The sequence below is a fragment of the Maylandia zebra genome, linkage group LG2 (genome assembly GCF_041146795.1).
Source record: "Maylandia zebra isolate NMK-2024a linkage group LG2, Mzebra_GT3a, whole genome shotgun sequence".
Lineage (NCBI taxonomy): Eukaryota > Metazoa > Chordata > Actinopteri > Cichliformes > Cichlidae > Maylandia > Maylandia zebra.
The window spans coordinates 41,824,253-41,846,942 of NC_135168.1; the positions used below are offsets into that span (position 1 = coordinate 41,824,253).

The 22,690-nt window shown below is 41.8% G+C and overlaps 1 protein-coding gene across 10 annotated transcripts; it reads right to left on the reverse strand.

Annotated features, from left to right (window-relative positions):
• Positions 1–277: 277 nt before the first annotated feature.
• Positions 278–17,993, reverse strand: LOC101482979 (catenin delta-1). 10 transcript variants are annotated; one of them, XM_076874265.1, is made up of 23 exons: positions 17,682–17,993; positions 16,862–16,934; positions 12,261–12,386; positions 10,705–10,868; positions 8,557–8,625; positions 8,345–8,464; positions 7,972–8,234; positions 7,112–7,393; positions 6,771–7,008; positions 6,433–6,655; positions 6,077–6,272; positions 5,845–5,962; positions 5,567–5,720; positions 5,358–5,375; positions 5,011–5,079; positions 4,780–4,907; positions 4,460–4,610; positions 4,160–4,352; positions 3,774–3,982; positions 3,632–3,673; positions 3,463–3,530; positions 3,227–3,281; positions 278–1,896 (listed from the first exon to the last, which is right to left on the reverse strand). In XM_076874265.1, exons 4-23 carry the CDS (start codon positions 10,861–10,863, stop codon positions 1,838–1,840), a joined length of 2,814 nt encoding a protein of 937 aa, XP_076730380.1. In that variant the 5' UTR covers positions 10,864–10,868; positions 12,261–12,386; positions 16,862–16,934; positions 17,682–17,993; the 3' UTR covers positions 278–1,837. The 10 variants fall into 10 exon arrangements, with proteins under 10 accessions (XP_076730380.1, XP_014268132.1, XP_014268137.1 ...); XM_014412646.4 differs by lacking the exon at positions 16,862–16,934; XM_014412651.4 differs by lacking the exon at positions 16,862–16,934 and having other exon boundaries at positions 3,180–3,281.
• Between the last annotated feature and the right edge of the window lie 4,697 nt (positions 17,994–22,690).

Here is a 22,690-nt window from a genome sequence, read left to right on the forward strand (position 1 = left end):
ACAAGGCGTGAGCAGTTTGAGGTCTTAAGTTAGGAGATTAACGTGTTTGTCTCTTAAATAAAAAGCATTTCCCAACTGAAAGCACTACTAATTCGATCTAAAGATGTGAGGGAGTGAATATCAAACACACCAACTATTAGCATTTGCCTTTACAAGAGTGAGGGGATGAAATTACACAGATGCATTTCCCCTCTTTAATTAGATATGTTTATCCACACGATACAGGAGTCCTTCCTCACATCAGCACACAGCCACATCAAGCACACGTTACCAAAGCTTGTCTAGGAAAAGATCTTTATTTATAAAAAACAACCAGTTACATACGTCACTGAAAAAAAGAAAAAACGAAAGCAACTTCTCAGAGCCAAGGCAGGTAATGAATGGTACATCATAATTTTACATGGATAGGCAACAGTACAAATATACTATGTGTGTGAAGAGTAAAAAACAAAAACAAAAAGATGATTGGTCTCTTTTGCCTTTAAAACAACTCTGATGTAAAAGTGGAATTATAAAGTAGAACAAATTGCATAATGCTCTCATCCACCACTCCCATACATATAAACCTCCAGAAAATAAAAAGAAACAGACGCACAAAGAAATACAAAAAAAACAAACCCAAAAAACAAAATGTGCCTTCTGCCAGCCTCCCAGTTTAAATTACACCTGTATCTCTCCCAACCTGTTAAAACTCGAGTCTCCTCTGAGTACAGAAGCCTCCCAAATGTTTTAATACAGACAAGCATGTATAAAAAACAGCTACAGAATTTTATATTTAAATTTCTTCCAAAAAGTCACTTCAGCTGGTCCAGAAGAAAAAAAAAAAAAAGAAAAAGAAAAGATGAACAGGCAGGTGTACAGGAATGGTTAAGGGCCTTCTGAAGCTGTATGTCGAAATATTTTAGTGGCTTAGTAGTGTTTGTTCACAGCTTCATCTCAGTACCAGGTCTGAAGTGTTGGCTGGTTTAGTTGGCTAAACCCAAACAGGAAAATCCAAAATAAAGCAGCTGAAATTCTCCTAAATGTTCCATGTGGGGAGGGACATAAAGGGAACAAAACAAGAACAGCTTCATCACAGGAAGAGGAGCACACAATTTAAAAAAAAAAAAAAAAAAAGCATAACTGATGGAAAAACATGTGGTGTCATCTGGATCAACACACAATCATTCAAAAGGTCCATATTCATTTTCCACGTGCACACACACCCACAGGTTTACTGTATGATAAATATACACACACCTGCCCTTTCTTGTCATCCCAACTGAGAGAAAATAACTCTAGACAGGAAAATAACTCCTATATAAACATTCTCAATCTACAGGGCGGGCTGTCGGTGTGTCCCAACCTCCCATTAATTAAATTAATGAGCCAAAACTACTGCAGTCACCCCCCTTTTCTTTTTATATACAGTATATACCCTACTTAAATGTCTAAATACAAACTTATCAGGGCCAATGTCAGGTGGCTGTAACATGACAATAAAATTGCCAAGAGGAAAAAAAAGAAAAAAAAAAAGTTAACAGCATGGAGAAAAAAAAAAAAAAAAAAAAAAAAAAAAAAAAAAAAAGCAAGCCAGAGGACAACACCAGAATCAAATGATTGTCAACAAAGGTGATTGCCTTTACAGAATAATTATAAGTTATAAACGGAATACATTTCTGCTGCTACAACTGAATTTGCATGTGTGTGTTGCTTGAAAGTCTTTGCCTGCAACACAACCACTTTCTTTGGATGCCAACCCCCCCGCCCCCATGTTTTGATCCCATTTGTGTGGTGATAAGAGAGAGAAACGGGGAAAGGAAGGGGTGAGGAGAGGGAGAGTCTGGATCTTCTCTCCTCAGTAGCAGTGGTAGGGCAGGGACGGCCCAGTCTGGGTGATGCAAACTATCAGTTTTTCTGGAGGAAGAGACAAAAACACAATGATTAAAACAAACAAAACAAAAAAAAAAAAAAAACAAGTACAAAAGATATGTGGCTGATTTAGACATCAAACAAGGAGGCAACACAAAGACTTGTGTGGTATAAGTATGGCAATCTACACACTAGTGTTGTCACAGTAAACGACCTTTCAACAGGAGGCTACTATAATCACATTACTGCTTTAGTTTAGTTAAATTAGATTCTAGTTCCTGGCCTGCTGCCCTGCACATAGAACTAATCCATAATAAACTGAAGTCTGTGCTGAAGTCAATCATCCATTAACGACCGGGCTGCTCTGTGTGTGATTTGTTACGTGTCTTAACTGCCAAACATGTTTATTTAAAACCCTCACCGTTCTGGTCATGCAGTCAGGAACATTTTACAAGGTAATCCAAACAAAGCTGTTAAGAAATAGCACTTTTTGCCACTACTTTCCTCACAAACTCAAAGAAATCAATGAAACCCATTTCTATTCTTGGGTGTCTGTTATTGTAGTAGCCGACACAACCACAAGAGTGTGCTCTCACACACAAATAACAACCCACAACAGTGGATCTCCGAAAAACCAGACAAATATTTCACAACATGACAAAAGCATTAACACTTCCTGACATTCTTAAATCCACTCCAGCAGCTGATTGTAAAGGACTTTGAGGGGGACTAAGATTAGAGTAGCTGTCACAGCAAAACTGCTTTGGGAAGCATCAATTTCATCAGAATCGTTTTGATTTTCATGTGCCATTTCTTGCCAAGAACAACAAATGTGACCAGTAACTTTTTTGTATGGCATTTAACAAAATAAATGCATGCATAAGGCACAAAATGGGCCTGAAGTTTCATGCCATTTGTACCAAACAGTCCCATGAGATCATGTACAGCAACCGGGTAGAAAACTGACACAGAACTTTGGTTTTGTATTAAAAGGACTGTAAGTAACTTTTAAAACTGTGGTATTGTGACAACACTAATGCATAAACAGTTATTATTCTGAGGATCTAAATGTTGTTATTTAATGATCAGCCCGGGGTTCGGATTTACAATGACAGAGGACAATGCACAAGGAACACCTAGCAGCATACTATACCAGCATGAATACACAACACATCAGGGTATCTCATATTTAAGCATCAGTACAACGACACCTCTGCCTGTTTTAGTTCACAATCAGACTTGGACCAGGTTTCACTCAGGTTTTCAGTTATTAGAGACAAAAAGGAGTTCATAAAGTTCATGCAGGAATAGAGGTCAGTTGGACATACCATGCTGTTACATGCAGAGGGGGTAGAGGGGATGGGGGAGGGCTAACCATCGTAGGAGTCCAATAGAGGCAGGGAGCCCTTTCTGCCCCCATACACCCCTCGCTGAGAGAGGAGCCGAGAAAGACAGAAAGAAGGCGGACAGGAAATGAGTGTGAGAAAAGATGTGTCAGTAATCGTGAGGTTTTAAAAGGTTACAATCAGGAAATATTCAGAGCTGTGCAGGAGGTTAGGGATTAATGTCATTAAGCCAGCAATCCAACATGTTAATAGTGACTTTAAGTACCGGTAAAGTGTCTGTGGTCTCATCCAGAGTGTGTCTCCTTTCTTTCTGGTCCAGTGTAGAGTAGGCCTCTGAAGGAAGATGAAAACAGGTTAAAATTTGCTAAAGATTTAATCTTGAGGCAGAACAAAAACCCCCAAAAACAAAAGAAATCTAAAAGAAATCTACTAACCAGGGCCAATGTCATTCAGGGGAATCATGTCCCTCTTTTCCCCTGACACAAAGAAAAACAATTCATGAGTTAAGCTGTAAAACTCTTCATAAATAACCCTCCTGCAAAATTTAATGTACCGGTAAATACTTTCTCTGCTCACCTCTGTCCAGGAGGGGTGTAGTGCTGTCTTCATAGGTGCCGTTAGCTCGAGTGCTCGGGCCGTTAGTGGTAGTGGTGCCTGGGTTAATGTTAACCATGAAGTCAGTTTTCTTCCAGCCGTCTTTCTCAAGAGGTCGGCGCAGTTCCTTGTGAGCCCAGACGAGCTGCAGGACCTGGCTCGCCCCCCGCACTTCGCGATCAGAGCGCTTGCTGAAAGATAACCAGAGATAAGGGTTTGAGCTGTTATCATCTCTGATGAGTTTTGTTATATAACACACACGGTTTACACCGGTTAGAAAACAGCTGCTTTTATACACAAAAAAAAAAAAAAAAAAAAAAAAAAACCACATACGCAAAGCACCTTTTCTACACTCAGAGAACACTTACCCATCTTTGTTGATTAGCACCAGGCTCTCGATGCCTCGTTTCTCTCGAAGGACCTTTGCTGGCTCCAATCTGTTGCCTAGCACCTCACTGAGCGTGCTCAGTACAGACACAACTGTCTCCTCGGATAGATTACGCCCAGACTGATTCTGGGCTCCAGGCAGGTTGGCCACAAGGTGAGGCACTGCATGCAAACCTGCAAGAGAAACTCTTACTCTTAACCCAAGTGCAATGAATGTTTAGAAAAAAAAAATGACACAGATGCTAAGATAATAGATAACAGCTAAGAAGAAACAATCTTACCTAGCAGTTCACAGTTTCGGTTGTCAATGGCAAGATTCCTCAAAGCTCCAGACATTGCACGAACCACACGATCATTGCCATGAGCCAGCAGTTCTGCCATCATGGGGAGTCCCTGCTCATGACGCACCTTTGCCCTGATATACCGACCATACTGTATGAAAAGCACAAAGAACAGATCAACTTTAGTTGTCATCTAATAACATAAAAACAAAGACAGACCCAACTATTCAGGGTTCATGCACTTTTAAAGTTCAAAATTAAACATTAGCCTTTTATAGCAGAGAGCCAGCTCTGAATCACTGATAAGAAATGATACTAACAGTCCACCGGCCAGCACACAGGTTCTGGATGGCGCCGGCAGCAGCCTCGAGCACTGATGGGTTCTGGCTCTCTTTGAGCAGTGACGTGTAAACACGAACCACTTCAGGCTGGAACAAAAGCTCATAACCTAAAGTTGGCAGAGAGAGAGAGAGTTGTATGCTTTTATATGAACACAAGCTCCCTGATCAACTATAAATCATCTGAAAGAGAAGCAGACACACAAACAGTACCTCTGGCAGGTGTCGTTCTCTTTGGAATATCAACCATATCTGCACTTCCATCATCTACATCCTTCTTTCCTGCAGAAAAAAAAAGAAACAGCAGATAAGACAGATATAGTGATGTTGGGAGGGGGGGGTATAACCATTTTCATATTCTCAGTCTTGTTATCTGGTCCAACATGCAACCAGTGGAACAAGCACCATCAGCATGCAATGCTATGTGTGATCATGCCTGTGGAATGCGTGTAAATTCAACGTTATTTCTCCAGGTGTTTCAATATGCATTAGTAAAATAATGTGATGAGAGGGATGGACAGCTTCGCCGGTTCGTGAGAACACCAAACGCAAACTCTTACCTTTGGAAAACCACTCATCTAAACAGAGCACAGAGAGGAAGAAGTGAAATAGGGTGGGAAGAAATAAGGAGGGAGAAAAGGAAAGGGGGGGAAACAGTAGAGTGTGAAAAACAGGGAAAGGGTCTTCTGCCACCAAAAAGCTCAACCCCACCAGTAACTGCCACTCACTCAACCACAAATCTGACACAATGTAGCTGTAAAACACCAACCTTTGCCTTTTCTAGAGCCAAAGCAGCCGCCCTTACTGGCTGGAGCTGGGCCCTGGTTGACAGGTATGGCCTCTGCGTATTGTTCAGAGCCGGGGATTTCACGGTGAACCTGATAGGACAGATTCCTCAGAAGGCAGACGCAGTTCTCCACCAGCTATAGGAAGAAGGGGTGAATGGGGACAAAAGGCTCAAACTCCAATTTTTATTTATTCATTTATTTTTTTAAAATCGCACAACTGTCTTGCGAAAAAAGGGACAGTTATAAGTGAATTTTTAACCTTATTGTCCACATCTTTGCAGTTGATCTGTGACTGGACCATGTACATAAGTGAATCCACCAGCCCCGTGCATTCCCTCAGCTTTCGCCTGGCCTCGCTGCGTTCTGAACTCACATTCCTGAAGTAAAGGGAGAGAAGTTAAGCACATAATTGCATGTTTTCTCCTTAAAATAAGCTTCCTTTTCTCCTTCTTCAACTTCCTCTGCTTTGCATCCATTGATCTCTTGCATACCTAAGGCAGCCAGCAGTGTTGGTCAAGGCGGTCTGCCACTCCATATGGCGTGGTTTGCAGCTTTCTTCTCCTCCTCCGCTGTTCCCTCTCTCCCAGCCTGAGTGTGGAACAATCACCTCGTCAACTAGGGCATGCAGGGCGTGGTCCACAATCTCCATCTTAACCGAATCGTGGGATGAAAGGTTCCACAAGGTGCCTGGGATAATTTAGAATGAATATTAGAATGAAATAAAGAGACAGTTGAGCCTTTAAAATAAGAAAATATAACCACCACACAAATCTTCCAAATAGTAGTAACATTTAAGAGCCACATATATCAAAAAACAAAAAACAAGTATTTTACATAACAGTGATACCTGTGATAGTGTCTGTGAGATCCTGGTTGTGCGTTTTCCTCAGTAATCTAACCAGAGCAGGTACGCCATCGCAGTTCTTGATGGCGATTTTGTTGTCTTGGTCTCGTCCATATGAAATATTCTTCAGAGCCCCGCAGGCTGAGTGATGCACATCCTTACTAGGATGGTCCAGCATCGACACCAAAGCTGGGATGCCCTTTAGGCGGCGCACCTCTGATTTAACCTACAAACATAATTAGATACTTCCTTTAAAAAAAAAAGAAATTTGCAGAAGAAACACTACAACTCAGCATACAAAGAGAGAACTACCAGAAACACAATTGCAGAGTTTGCTTTACCTTGTCATTTTTGAATGTGAGGTGCTGGAGGAAGGCAGCAGCGTTGGTCTTGACAGGATCCAGGCGGTAATTCAACATGGCGATAACCTCCGGAAGCTCTGGCTGTCTCCACGAAGTAGGAGGTTTTCTCAATGTGCTGTCCAGAGAAGCCATGCTTCCTCTCTCCATTGTCATCGGGACGGCCCAGGCGTATGGCTCAACGCTGCCTATGTCACTGTCCAAAGTGTCCTCGCAGCTCCTGTAAAAGTGGATGGAAGCATTTATCAAGAGTGTTTATTTATCCAATAAACTATGTAATGTTGTGAATTGACTTAGTGCAGAACAGTACGTTTTTATTTTACCTCAGTCTTCGTCTATCAATACCCCCAGGCCCCGGTCCCAGGCGTGGCATGGTACCATAGCCTCCAGGGTGCATAGGTGGAGGCCCCATTCCATATTCATCATATCCCATGCTACGTTGATCATCCTCCAAACCATAGTGACCGTGCCCATACCGCATCTCCATCGCAGAGCCCATGGCCCTCATTCCCCGACCCACCTGGGGCTGTGCTGCGTACGGGTCGAGCTGCTGGCGGCTCGGAGCCCGGTAGCCAGAGTCCAGAGTCCTGTAGCCATCCATTGGCCTGAGTAAAGATGGCAGTTATGAAAGTGATGAGTCGGGTTAGCTTAATCCTTTCTTTTCCAAAGAAAAGACAGTGTTAGATTGACAGAGATAGCAGGATAGGTGCTGCTAATGTGGAAAAGATCGACACGTGTTATCTGATGTCACATCTCGGCTTCTGCCTGACACTTCATGGTCTGTGGACAAATGCGGAACAGATGTTTATAGACTGGCTATGTTACCATCATGTTATTATGGTGTTAAGTTCAAGGCCTGTCAACTATAAATTCTGCTCATGTCAGTTTCACACATGACTGAATGATTATTTAGAATATGCACTACAAAAAAAGCATGCTTAAAAAAAAAAAAAAAGGGGGAATTATATTTAGCTTTGAATTATTGAGTGTGGAAAAACATGTCTATTAGTATTAACAAGGGCTAAAAAGTTAAATAATTAATGAGGCAAAACAGGAAGTTATTCCCCTGTATGCAATGATGGAAACTTCCGTTACACTGTGGCTTGTAAAGACGTGTATGCTTGAATGTAGCGCAAAGCAGTCACCATTAAACGTCAAGACACTGTCTAGAAGCATCAATCACCTGTAGCGATCATCCATGTGTGAACCCCTGCTCAGACTAGCGTAGGCCTCTGATGGCAGACCTCCGCGATAGTCATCGTAACCACCCACAGGACCATAGTGGTAGTTTCTGGGTACTGTAGCAGTGGGGTAGTCCATTCCACCAGGCTGCCTGTAAGGACGGTCCAATGTGGCGCTGTAGACGCCCATACCAGGCACTGACAAGCCCCCATCGATGGACAATGACTCAGTAGGCAGGACTGTGCGCGATATCGGTTTCTTCATCTGTGGCATAGTGAGATCAGTCCAGTGTTTTAAAATGTTCATGGCTAAATTAAAATTTTATAACGTCTGATATCATCGGTGAAAATGAAGCATGCGCTAGATTAACATACCCCATTGTCCATCCGCCGCGTGGTTCCTTCTTCGGAAAAGACTGAATGCACTTCCTGAGATTCATCCTCTGGTGTGTAGCTCTCATCTAGAGCGCCATGTGCAGGGTCCACCATCCTGTACTGTAGCAAAGACACCACACGTGTAAATATTTAAGCATAGATAAAAGAACATTATTTTTTTTAAATGTGCTTAACTTTGTACAATCACATACCTGTGTGCCGTTTATATATGTGTCTGTCAGCTTCAGTCGTTCTATGTCTGCATCCCCTAAACGCCCGTTCTGGGATAAAAGAGGAAAACATGACTGTGAAATACACAGGAAAAAAAAAAAAATTAAATATACTATTACACTGAAACAATATACAAGATTGAGGGTAAAGGCACAGTTCCCAGTAGTCTGTGCTGTCTACTTTTAACCACTCAGATGATATTACTGCTGCTGAAGCACATTCAGTGCTGACCAAACCGTCCCTGCATGTTTATGGTCTGTGAATCACTGCCAGACACGAAGGAGGACATTTTGGAATGCAGCCAGTCATCCTCACACCTCGTTTCCTCCTGCACTAAACTCTTATATAATCAAAGGCTGTCACAGTGTACGACTTGGGACACTTTCTTTCTAAACCACAGTAACACTCTAGCAATGCAACTACCTCGGTTAGTGGCAATCACATGCAAGCGCAGCACAACTGAGCTATTTTGGAAGCGTTTATCAGCAGCTGTTTAGCGTTTCGACACTCAGTTTCAGTATTACTGATACTGCCGACCAGAAAAATATTTAAAGACCTTTTACAATTTCTTCCACTTTGTTGCAATGCTACTGCGGTTTATTGTGTGCCCACAAGGAAGCAGGGCTGTGTTTTTGTTTTTTTTAAAAAGCGATATGAAGATTGGAAGAGCAGACTGTGCATACACCGTAAAGGAAGCACAAACTTCCTCTAGAGCTGGTCCTTCCTTTAATACCATCTGATTTACAAACAACTCTGGTATGCATTTGAACCCATAATCGCAGAACAGATACTGTGTGCCTTTATCATAAAGCATTGACAGCTATTACAAAGTTTTTGTAGCCTTCAGGCTTTCAAGGATTTTCATAAGACAAAACATGAGATCTAATCAATGTCAGCACGCCCTGAAAAAGGAAGGAAAACATTTAAGAACTGCTTACAAAAGTGTGCCAACATTTCTCCTCTACTGTAAAAGTGTGACTTGATCAAACAAACAAAAACAGGTCCATTATTTTCTAACTGCTCAAATAAGCGCTATGGTAAAGAAAAATGGCACATGATAACAGTGGGACCACATAAATTATTAGTCTGGAAAACAAAACAAGTGGGAGTCACAGCTAAACCTCTAAAAAGCTTTAAATAAATGTAAGAAAATACCTACTTATAATAGTCCCTCTTTTTTTAATTTATTTGAAAAAGAAAATGTAACGTCTTATAACATCTGCACAAAATCCATTATTGTCATTTAGCAAATCTGCTAAATGACAACAAAATAAGTGCTCTCAGTTGTCAGATATAATGACATATTGACAGCATCAGAGCTAAAATGTGTCAGTTAATGGCCAAATGGTCAAAATGTATCCACTGTCATTTTGAAAAGCCATCCTAAGCCAACCTGTCAGCTTCCTGCCAAACCTGGAAGCTCTGTGGAGCAGCCATAACAATTTCTAACGTACAACACACAAATTTGCAAGTCTAATAGATACAACATGCAGCACCAACACACAGACAGTTAAGACTGATGCATACAGCAGAAATGAATATCGACTTTTAAACAGCCATTCATCTAGTAGAGTTTAAAACAAATGAACACTGAGGATGCGACATGATCACAAAAGAAAAGAATCTGATCTTAAAAAACAAAACAAAAACTTGGAGAAGAAAACTTGTTTAGAGGACTATGCAACACATGCACAATGCTGTGAAGGGATAAGAAAATTACTGAAATTCCACAGCAGGGGAGAATGAAAAATGAATGCGAGTCAGAGTGCGTCTGGTGAGTGACACTGTAGGCATGCTGATAGGTTTTGAAGGCATGTAATGATAAATTTGCAGATGAGAGTTAATGAGTCAGACATATGTTATCAGAGTCCATAAAGAAAGATCTAAAAAAAAAAAAAAAAAAAAAGTTACAAGAATGACGCACAGAAACGCCCTTGCTGAGCACTGGATGGGAGGAGGTGGGACCAAGGAGATAGGGGATGAGTGATGGACGGATGAATGTCAAGAGACAAACGATGCATGAACTCACGCCAAGGGTTGGATGGAGGGAATAATGATCCATACAATCAAAGACGTAGAGGTGTTGAAATGACTCAAGATGGGAATATTTGGGTTCTTTGGGGAGTTACCTGTGTGTGAGGGAGGGGACGACCCAAGGTTGAGGGGCTAGTGGCGGGGAGGCCCACTCTCCTCCTCTCCTCCTCCAGCGCCCTGGTCAGCTGTTCAAACTGCACCTCCTGCTCCCTGACCGACTCCAGCAGAGCCGCTGCGCTCTCGCACTGCTCCATACACACTACACAGCCCCAAGGGGAGAGAAGGGGGCGTTACACACATGCATACAGCCCTAAAACAGGCTACAGCAGTGGGAGAGGGTGTATAACAAAAACACACTCTCCAAACAGAGTACAGCGAGATCCAGCTGATGCATGATTTGAATGGGGAGGTGGTTATCCTCAGATCTTGCTTGGTAACTAAGACAGAGGTTTTTTAGAGAGCTACGGGATTTCACAAGAGTTCTCTTCATGATTTGGCTTCAGTGATGAAATTACAATGGTTAGCGTAAAGACACGCCTCCAACTGAACGTCAACCAGAGAACTTTCCCAATACACTAGAATTTTACAGGAAGAGACTTCCTGTCATGTCCATTTCATTCATCTCCCCCCCCCAAATGTCACAACTATGAGCAATATTTCCCACATATTCACACGTCATCAACAGCAACAGACAAGGATTCTACACACACAGACAAAAAAATAAATAAATAAAATTAGGTGTTCCTCTTGCACTCTGTCGCATTTCCGAGCACTTTGTGACAAATACAAGACAGAGCAGTTGATTCATTTTCCTTGTCAGTCACATCCTATGGGGCTCAACTGAATGAGAGACTGCTTAGAAAACCAGTACCAGCGACTGGTCAGCCTGCAGGCAGAAAACTTTGTAACAGAGAACTTTTGCAAAATACAAGGAAGGGAAAAAAAAAAAAAAAAAAAAAAAGATGAATTGAGGAAAACTGATTTTAAAAAAATAAATGTCTTTTTTGGCTAAAATAAATATATTTGCATGGCCAACCAATTTAAATTCTGCGTGGGAAAATTTACCGTGTTCAAAGGATTAAAACAAGAAAAAGAAAAAACCCTGAAATCCCAACTTCACTGGTAAACTGCAGCAGAGGTTTATAGCACTTAACCATAAACGTTTGTTAAATCATAAAACGTGGATATGTAGTATTTTATCACAACATTACGTCAATGACTGCATGCAGTTTAATACACCATCATTAAATAAACAAAGATAGCCTCTAAATTTTGACACTGTCCGATACCACACAAGAAATAAGACGCCAAGAAAAGTTTTTAAAACATGTATTAGTATCTTTGTATCACAAGACATTTCATGGATAAAGTTTCAGATAAGAGCAGAGAAAAGCTAAATGCTGTCCTTGGATAAGTCACTCCCCCCCACATTCAAGTAGAATAATTTCTGGTGATAAATAGAAAATCCTTTATATAAACAACCTTTACCCTTAGAGAATGAAGCTTTTTTTTTTACTGAAACAGGAAGCTTAACACCACAACTTACAACCTTTAACCCAAAAGAGAACTGCACACTTCTCCTTATGGGTTGACCACTAAAAATGCACCATCTGCCTTTAAACTGGGTTCACAGAAAATCCAAAATACACACCTTAACCTGTGGGCAAGGTTTTGGTAGAAGAGGTGAGAGATCACACCAAGTTCAGAAGTGGCGCTTTAGTTGTTCATGTGTGGAAAGTGACCCAACCACCGAGCCCCAGAAGCAGGTAGAAATGGACTGCAGAGAAAGAAAGGAGAGGTGGAGGAAAGAGGGCGAGAAGTGTTTTAGAGAAGACGCATCGGCTTGAAAATCAGCAACACAGTGAGAATACCGTACAAGCGTGTCAACGGGGGTTGTTTGCTCGCTCTGTGAGGAGGAAGGCACAGCAGGGAGACAGATATACAGTAGTTTCAGCCTTTGGACACACCCTGTATTTACTCAACATTTGGCCAGAATATGGAGGCTAGCTGGGGAAGTTGAACAACCTGCACCTATTTCTAGGTTGGATAACATCGATTTTCAGCATAAAGAGCTTAAGCAAAAGCAGGTTTTAGAGATTCTAACATATGTTCTTCTTACTACCTCTTCTTTTTGCCCTTTTTTTAATCCAAACTTTTCTCTCTAATCAGTTTTCACCCTACCTGTAGCTCCGAGCATTAATTCCCAAATCTCCTAACTGCCTTATATCCCCTCCCTCTATATCCTTTGTTATTGTACCTTAAAAAGAGACATTGTTATACCAGAGGCAAGCAACTGGATAGTGGAGACTCAGATCCTCTTATCTGGTGATACACCCTGTTCTGCAGCGGCCCAGCTCTTCATGAGGTGAATAAACCCGCTATTGCTACACACCTGCATGACCGGTTGGACGAGGTGGGGGGGTGACTAAATTTCAGTCACACTGTCTGGCGCACATGCACCAACGCAGCTGAAAGTTTGAACAAGAAACAGGGCCCTGCATTTACACTTCAGATAACAGGTGTAGAGCAAAGCACAAAGCAAGCATTGGGGCTCAAGATGTGATGATGAATGACTCGTCGTTTGACTTTCATGACCCAGCATGAGCTTATAAAGAAAATAATTAAAAACAAAACTATTACCACACACTATTACCACACAGTAAGATCATTTTCTCAGTTTCATTTTACCTAGTAAACTGACAGCTGCAGTGCCTGTCTGTTCCTGTACGAATTTCAAAATAATGACTAACAAAGCACACGACATTTAAAAAAAGAAAAACATAAAATAAAATCCCAGAATGGGGTGTGTTCAGTATGGGAAAAGAGGGAGGGAAAGTGGGATGACCTGATGAGGAAACCAGGCGTGGCTTAAGTGTTTCCTAAGACAAAGGAATCCACGAGAACCAAAACCAGCATTTGCATGTGGGATAAGGCTGGCTGCCAGGAAGTGATATGATGTCACCTCATTGACTCACAGAGAGTCATAACCTCCTACCTGAGCAAATCACAAACTGCTGTCGTGTTACCCACATGCCTTTATATGGTCACAGACCAGACAGGGTTGATTTCATCCTTTAGAGATTGAGATGAACAGACTTTTAAGAGCTGGAAACAAATAAAACAGATGGACTTGTAGGAAAGATGAGGGAATGAGAGGGTGAAGCTTGGGGGGGTTGGGGGCGATAAGGAAAGGAGTGCTGAATCAAAGATAAAAGCTAATCTTGCATTCCTAGCATTGTCTCCTGCCAATTCAGCACAGCAGCCCACCCACTCATCCAGTGTGGAACAGGCTAAGGAGGACACTAGCTAATAATCACTCAGAGATCAGAGTTTACTGTGCTTTTGTGGCACTTCAAGGTAGGTTTACTGGTCATTGTGACCCAAACACAGCAAAATAAACTAATCAAGTCTCTAAAGCTGCTCTGTTTACATAGCTTTGTGATAAACTCGCATAGTCTCAATTCTTGGCTTGTTAAAATCATTAATATTATCATTACCTGTCTGTAGGCCATCTTATTGAACTAATGAGCACTAATGCCATTTGCACAAGATTAATTATAAACCATGATGGATATTTCTTGGCAGGCGAGAGTGTGTGTGTGTGTGTGTGTGTGTGTGTGTGTGTGTGTGTGTGTGTGTGTGTATGTATATATATATACACACACACATACACACTGTGTGTGAGCAAGTGTGTTATTGTGGTTTAACCACAGCCAGGAGGGAATTTGCAGCTGTCAGCCTGGGAGGCTGGAGGAACAATGAGAAGTTTGTGCAACTGAGAGCACAGGCGCAAGTGTGAAAAGGGTTTGGGAGCAAGAAAAAGATCATAGGACACATTTGACTGTGCACGCATCTGTGTTTATAATGTCACTCTTTACATGCGCATGGCTTCTGTCCTCCATCCGACTCTCTCTCTCACAGCTGTTAGTTTTGGCCTTGAAAGTCAGCGCAGAGTTTCGCTGAACAATGAAAACAATCAATGTCGTCCCACTGCCGCTCCCCTTTCCCCTCATAGCCACTTCCTGAGAAACAGGATGTTATGAATTCGACATCAGAGCTGAGGAGAGGTCCGCAATGGCATCTTTGGCTCACTATAAATCCTCTACCCCAATAGAACCAGTTGTACACAAACCTTGAAAACCTACCTAAGGTACACTTTCATAAACCACCAGCTGATGGTTGTCTTCTTCCATCAACAGAGTGTTTTGCTGCGGCGAAAATCCCCCATGGTCAATATGTTGATCACACGACCACAAGGCACTTCCCACCCTGCCAATATTGTTCTCCATTTACTGGTTTCTGTTCTGCTTTTGTGAACTTTGGGAACCAATTTTTATGAACCTGCATAGCTAAGTCATCGCAATTTATTTTAAAATAAGAAGTTAGTAGAGCATTTTCTTTTTTAATATAAAATCTGGGATAACATCAGAAAAACTCTGACACACTGACATTATCATGAGTTCCCTTTTCTAATGCTAAATGTGAGAAAGAAAGTGAGAAACTCAGCATCACGGCTGCTCCAGCTACTGGAAATGATCTTATGAGTTAGGTGTCATTAGGTGTAAGGCCAGATCGTGCACAGGGCAGCAAACACGTGGCGTGTCCGCATATCGTAAACTTTGGACGGTTACATGCTCTGTTCTCACATGAGGTACATCAAACATTACTTTCACTCGAATCTCCTAGAGATTACAAGTACAAAGTCATTCACTTTAATCACAGTTATGCTTTTAAATAATACTAAAACAAGAAAATTATTGTTTTGCTTTTTAGCGCATTTTCCTTTATTTGGTCCCAAAAGTACGCCTGCAACTACCTGAAAACTCAAAGTTTCTGCTTTTTAAAAGTTTAATAAATCCACTAACCAAAATCTGAGTAAGCAGACGTTGTAACTTTATAACTGAGCACTTCAGACTGGTTAAAAGACTAGTTCATGTCTGATGCAACCAAATTAAATGTTTGCGGTGACTGTTTGCAGGCTCCATCTAAAATCAGTCTATTTTTGGGCTGTTGATTCAAGAAGCAGAGTGGTCTAACCACTGAATCAGATCACCATCTTCTCTTGGGTTTCAGACATTGTGGTCTGACATATATACACATACATACGTACATACACACATACACACACATATATCTGTCAAAAACATATGCCCAGAAAGACCAACCTAAGACAAAACAAAGTGCCAGAGGAAACAAATGGAGCAACCCTACATGTGGACTTCAGGTACAGAGTCACAACATGGACTTATACACATTTTTAAAAAGTCTATGTAACTACAAAAACAAGTTTTCCTATTTTGTTCTTTAAAAGAGCCACACTGTTCCAAGTCGACCATGACAAGGAGAAGTAAAAGAGGTTCAACGTGTCAAGTACCGTGCCTTGAGGTCAACTACAACATCTGATCGAACACTGACACACCACGAGTCAGACAGCTCCATCTGATTCTGCACCCATCAGTCAACGTGACTCACTCACTCCTGTCAGGGGATATCTGATCATACTCACATGTAAGCAACAATATAGCCTCTGTCCACTTAATTAAAATCTAGTCAGTAACAGAGGCACCTGCACCAGCTCCCACTGAAACAAGATATTCACTGCTGAAATGCACATCTGTTCACACATCTCAAAGTAACTAACTGCAATTTGCTCTCAAGTCAGTTTGATGCCACTGGTGGTAGTTTAAGCTGAGCATGGCTTGTAATGGGATTGAAGCTTTAGCCTCCTAATCCACTTACATCCTAACGCACACACACAGTTAACATGCACGAACGTAGATGGGGACACACACACACACACGGCCCTTCGGGGATTAACCTGTACACCTCAAGAGAGCAGACACAATTGTAGTCTGTGTCGGCAGCACGCATCAACAATCAAACAAGGACTTGCAGACAGTGTGGTGGCACCTGGAACACATGAGTCAGCTACAGGTAAAGTGATAGGTACAGGAAGCCCGTGTAAAACACATTGTGTGCATTTGTGCCTTAATGAAACCAGTGTTTGTGAGTTCAGGCACACAAACAGGCTGACAGTTATCCCCACCCAGGCACTTTCCTAACAAAAACAAGTCCACACAGGACTCACACAACAGGTTCACAGGCTGACAAGCTAATAATCCCAGGATGTGTGGCAGGCTGCAAATGGAAGACCATTAACCTCAGAGAGTTCTGCAACATATACATACACGTCTAACCAAACAGGTTTCCAATTATGCTCCGGGACACGGGAGAGCTCCTAATCGTAATTACCGTCAAGCCTGTGCAATCTGCTCCCTTCTCCAGCTGAAAAATATGGATGCTACCCGCAGAAAGGAGGCATCAGCTGCAACGATAAGTAGGTCAAACCACAGTTAAGTGCAGACAGGCAAAAAAGAAAAAACGCTCGAGCATCACACTGCCATATCTGCTTGAACACCCCAAAACCTATCACCTGCAAGATCAGCTAACTGCTAGCACCCCTTCTGAAATCCCACGCAATGTCGGGAATTGATTTGCTAGCGTTAAGATAGCAGCGTGGGGCAGGAGCGACGCGGTGAGCTGGCACACAGAGACATAAATAAAAGGCGAACAAAGACCACGCATTTGACTTACTCTGTAGTTGCGCTAGCGCTACTACACAAATAAATGACAACGCCGGAGATCAAATCAGCCCAAGTTGGCGTGAATGCTCGCTCAGCACCCGCATGACCTCGTTTGGCTGTCTTGCAGCGTTAGCATCACAATAACCCACATAGCCGTCCCAGATCGCTGCCAAAAAATAGCCAGGCTAGCGTTAGGGTAGCAAAAACAGATTAGGCACGGGAATATTCGGTTAAAGCGTCCTTCACAGTCAGGTCTGACGGCTTTCTTTGTTTTATCTCCTGGCACCAAAGGCTTGTTTGAGTCCTGCACGGCGAGCAATAGAGGGTCTCGATTTGAACTTTACGTTAGCATCGTTAGCTAGCCGTGGAGAGTCGATGCTGTGACCACTCCTTGCCAGCGCTGCAGTGCACCCATAATTTGATGGAGGGGGGAAAAACGCGACCCCCAGCACACGCAGCCATATGGTAACATTTACGAATTTACTCACCTGCTCTTGAAAAGCCTGCCCCTTCCAGACGGTCGTTTTTTTTTTTGTTTTTTTGTTTTTTTTTGTTTTTTGCCCTCTTTTTTCCCCCTCCTTCTCCGGGTTCTGGGTCAAGCTCGTTAAAGACCGAGCGACATCACCGAGTTTTCTATCAAAAGAGAGGGCGGGATCAACGGCTACCGTAAAGACGCAGGCGCACACAAAATTCCTCCTCTCATACAGGTGTTTTTACGAGCTGGGCGCAGTCGCTCAGCAGTCTGCTATCACAAAAGGAACAAAATTTTAAGTATCCCCTCCCAGATGGAACGTACACTGGCTGGTATGAGAAAGACTATTACAACAAAACGGAAGTGAGGGATTTAAATTGTGTTGTGGAATATAGAAGCTACCTCCCACCGCCTCTTATCTCCTCCCATTCATTCCCCTCAGTGGCCACACACACACACTGATGTCATTTCATTGATTGCCCAAGAACAATAGTCTGGGAGGAAGCACCACTTTCATGGGGAAGTACAACAACAGCATTCCTCACCAAGTCGCCAAAACTACTGGTATTAAAAACCGCTATCAACGGCCATCGTGCACATGTTACGCATGCGCTTGGTCTGCTGGTAAACATGCTTCTTTACATGAATCATGCTTGACCACAGCTATTTAAAGGATTTAAGGCTTAGTGCATGACTATACCTCTAAGGGTTTGTTTTTTATTTTTACTATTTTGAATTTTAGTGTCTTTTTTAACACTTTGAGTCAAGTCTCTTTTTTAATACAGTCTGACTTTCCAGAGCTTTCGGTAAAATCAAAGAAAAAACAAACTACAAACTCTTAAGCAATACTTAAGTGTGGGTAGGGTGGAAAGAGGAACAATGTGAGGAATTTCCCCCAGTTTCCTTGAGAGTCCCCCCACCCACAGTGATTCAGTGTGACCAGGCCTTAAGACAGGGGTCACTAACAGGCGGACCGGGGTCCGAGTCCGGACCCAGTCGCCATCCTATATGGACCCGGACCTATAGTTAACAAAATATTAAATTATATTTAATTTTGACGGGGCGATTCAATTTTAAGCAGTAACCTTACATTGTATTAGACCAGGGAACATGCTGTATTAGACCAGGGAACATACTAACCAATTGTGTGCGAGTTACGCCGCCCACGTGACACTACTTAGCCAATCACATCTGCGCATTCAAGGCGATCGCAACGCTGAGTGCAGACACAGACAGACAGAGGAAAGACATGGTGAGAGGTGAATGACAAGCGAGACGATTAACGATACAGTGAGAGAAGACGTGAGCGGGAGTCACAAGAGGTAAAACAACTATGGCGCTTTCAAAAAAGAGAAAAGTAGACACCGAAAATAGAACTTTCAAGACTGAATGGACTGACGCATATATGTTCATTCTTCCGGCCGCAAGCAGCAAACCAGTGTGTCTCATATGTTCAGAAACCGTGGCACTGATTAAAAGTGGCAATGTCAAACGCCACTATGAGACAAAGCACAAAGCTTTTGAACAATCATACCCACCCAAGTCTGAACTCAGGTCCCAGAAAATTAGCAGTCTCAGAGCCCAATATGATCAGTCCACAAGGATCTTAACCAGTTCTTTCACCGCCCAACAACGTGCTCATGAATGTTCCCTCAGAGTTGCTTGGATTTTAGGTCAACACAAAAAGCCCTTTGCAGGTGTTGTCAAAGAGTGCATGAGTGCAGTAGCAGAAACATTACTTGAGGGTAAACAAAAAGAAGAGCTTCATGACAAAATAAAGCAAATACCTATGTCAGCATCAACAGCCACAAAGAGAAGTGAATTATTAGCTCAGGATGTGCTATCCCAGCTGGAAGAAGCTATTCATAAGACACCATGTGTAGGCTTGGCTGTAGATGAGTCCACTGATGTGTCTGACAATGCTCAGCTGTTAGTTTATGTAAGGTTCTTCAACAATGATAAGAAAGAGTTCTGTGAAGACCTGCTAGGTGTAACTTCCCTTCACAGCACTACAAGAGGAGAGGATATTTACCTGGCCATTAAGGAAATGTTAACAAAGCGAGGAATAGAGCCAAACCAAGTGGTTTCAATAACCACAGATGGAGCCCCTGCTATGATGGGGAGAGAGAAAGGAGCTGTAGCAAGAATGAAAGAGGACAATCCCGAGCTAATCTCTTATCATTGCATTATTCATCAGTCAGTGTTATGCTCCACCCTGTCAGACGAGTATGCTGAGGTGATGAAAACAATGATGAAAATGATTAATTTTCTCAGGGCATCTTCTTCTTGTCAGCATCGCATGCTCAGGGAATTTCTCAGAGAAGTTGATGCACACGCTGATGATCTTCTGCTTCACAACAATGTGAGATGGCTTAGCAAAGGCAGGGCATTGGAGCGATTTTGGTCCATCAGAAGTGAAGTAGCAGCTTTCTTGGAAGAGCTGGAAAGTCAAAAAGCAACAAACTTTTCTCTCTTTTTAAATGATGGGAAAAACATGGATATTGTGGCCTTTTTGGTTGATATCACTTCACACCTGAATGAACTGAATTTGAAGCTGCAGGGCAAGGACAATTCAATTTGTGAACTGATGACAGCTGTCCACTGCTTTCAGAGGAAACTTGAAGTGTTCAAAGAAGACCTGCAAGGAGACTATGCACACTTCCCAACAGTGAAGGAACAGGTTCAGGGACAGAGAGATGTGTCCTCTTTTGTTGACTTTGTTGATAAGCTGATTGAAAACTTCAGCAAACGTTTTGATAGCTTCAGCTTTGGACAGCAGCTCACCATGTTCATAAAGAACCCATTTGCCATCACTGATGTCAGAGGGTTCTCAAAGGAAGTCACACAGCACTTCAAGTGGGCAAATGCTGGGCCTCTTCAAATGCAACTAATTGATCTCCAAGCAGATGTGGCCCTGAAAGAGCAGTTTGGAAGAACTGAACCTGCCACTTTCTGGCCCCAATTGGTCTCTGAGACAGCTTTCCCAAATCTGAGGAAAGTAGCCCTGTACATCTTGACCATGTTTGGCTCCACATACAGCTGTGAGGCAGCTTTCTCCACAATGAACATAATAAAAACTAAATATCGTTCCAGGATCACCAATGAGCACCTACACATGTGTATGAGAATGGCCCTGACACCATTCCAGCCCAGATTTAAAATCCTAGTAGAGCGAACTAAAGCTCAGTTCTCTCACTGAACAACAGAAAGTTGGGACGTGGAATATAAGGGGGAAAGAAAGAGAAACTGTAAAATTATTAAAATGTTTTGATGTTATCTGTTGAAAATGTATTGAGACTGTTTAGTCGAGATGTAAAATGTAAAGAAAAAGGGAAACTTTTTTTTTCTGAAATTAATCACTTTGTTTTAAGATGCACAATTTAGCCATTTTATTTATTTTCTCTAATTCATTTTAAACAGCAGCCCTATTTCTAATGTAGGCCTACTGTGTGTTTCAGTGTTAACAATAAATTTTGTTGAAATGTTTTAACTTGTATTTTCATTGATTTGACAGTCTATTGTTCATACGTTCAGATATAAATAAAAATTTAAAAAAAAAGGTTGCTTCTCTATCACAATCATAACGTAAGTTAGACATTATGATGTCCCGGACCTCTGCTTGAGAAGATTTTCTCCAACTGGACCTCCTCAAATTTTAGTTTAATACCCCTGCCTTAAGACATTATAAGTGCTGGGGGGGGGGGGGGGGGGGGGGGGGGGGGGGCACAACACTGCACTCTAGAGGTGCAAAATGAAACTCTTCAGGCATCGAGTAAAAAAGCAACTATATTTATTCAGAATATCCACACTGACTAGCATATTATTGCCCTATCTATCCAGGAAGTACAAAAAAGAGGAAAAAAGCTGCAAAAAATGACAACAGTAGAGGTAGTGCGTTTTTAAAGGAAATAATACACATGTAAAAGCAACTGTTATAAGTAATGATTCATGTTTTTCGTTCTCAATTTGTTTGAAGTTCAGACTGAATTAAATCTTATTTGAGGAAGCTCGGCAGTTACTTAAAAGTATCCCTATAGTATATAAAAGCAGCTTTACATCAGTGGATTTGAACTAAGCCCAGTAACTTCAGGGTTAACCTTTATTCACTTCTTGCAGTTTGGACATCGCCATGGTAACTCATGCTGCAGACCAGTGTGGGTTATATTTGAGATTAGAGATCAACAGGTATAAAATCACCACCTATCAGCTATCAGATCTTTAAACAGAATTGTGATATTGATGCATCTGTTAACTTACACCGTCTGCATTTTTGGCCAGCTTTCTTTCCTAGCTTCAACTTGCTATATTATTAAAAACAGTAGGTGTTTTCCAGTCTTACTAACAAAAACACTTGAAGCATACACGCAGTCCTACTGCTGCTTTGTCTGCAGAATCCGTTTTACTTTCAGTTTGTATTGTGTGTGTAACTGCTTCATAGTTTTCTAATACTACAGTTTGATCTTCTTGTGTAAAATCAGCCACTCTGCTGTCACTTATCCATCTTTGTAATTGGTCAGATTCTGCCAACGCCACCTCTTTGATATGAACACAGAGAGGAAACCCTAAGTTAGCCAGCTGATAGCCAGCTTCATGTGACTGCTTATCCTGATTACTAGTGTTAGAATAAGTGAATCCAGATAAAGGGAATAACCTGAGTATGCTGAACGTGCTTCCTAGAACAGAGTCTGGGGTCAGAAAACATTAATTTAATATATATCAGTTTGCTGCAGTGGGCAAATCATTGAGCTGGAATGCTTTATAACACTGTATTAAATGTGGTGCATAAATAAAATTCAGAAATGCTCAAATCTGGCCACAAACAGTCTTGTCGTGGTACTTTATCGATACAGAAGTCTGCTATAAAATAGACTTTAACCCCTTAATGCGTAGCGTATCATATTTGACAGCAATTTCTGAGATTTCTAGTGTAATCTTCCCCCTGACAAACCTAAATAAATTGCGCATGACATTTTTAAGGTACTAACGCAAAAAACGAGCAAATATGAAACAAAGTTAAACTCATAT

What these genes read in the sequence shown, in the direction of transcription:
- LOC101482979 (XM_014412649.4), bottom strand. Translation starts at nt 10,863, where the DNA reads ATGGAGCAGTGCGAGAGCGCAGCGGCTCTGCTGGAGTCGGTCAGGGAG. An exon ending in TCACATTCAAAAATGACAAG is followed by an intron (nt 6,656 to 6,770) that starts GTAAAGCAAACT and finishes TTATGTTTGTAG; the next exon opens with GTTAAATCAGAGGTGCGCCG. An exon ending in GTGCTAATCAACAAAGATGG is followed by an intron (nt 3,983 to 4,159) that starts GTAAGTGTTCTC and finishes GTTATCTTTCAG; the next exon opens with CAAGCGCTCTGATCGCGAAG.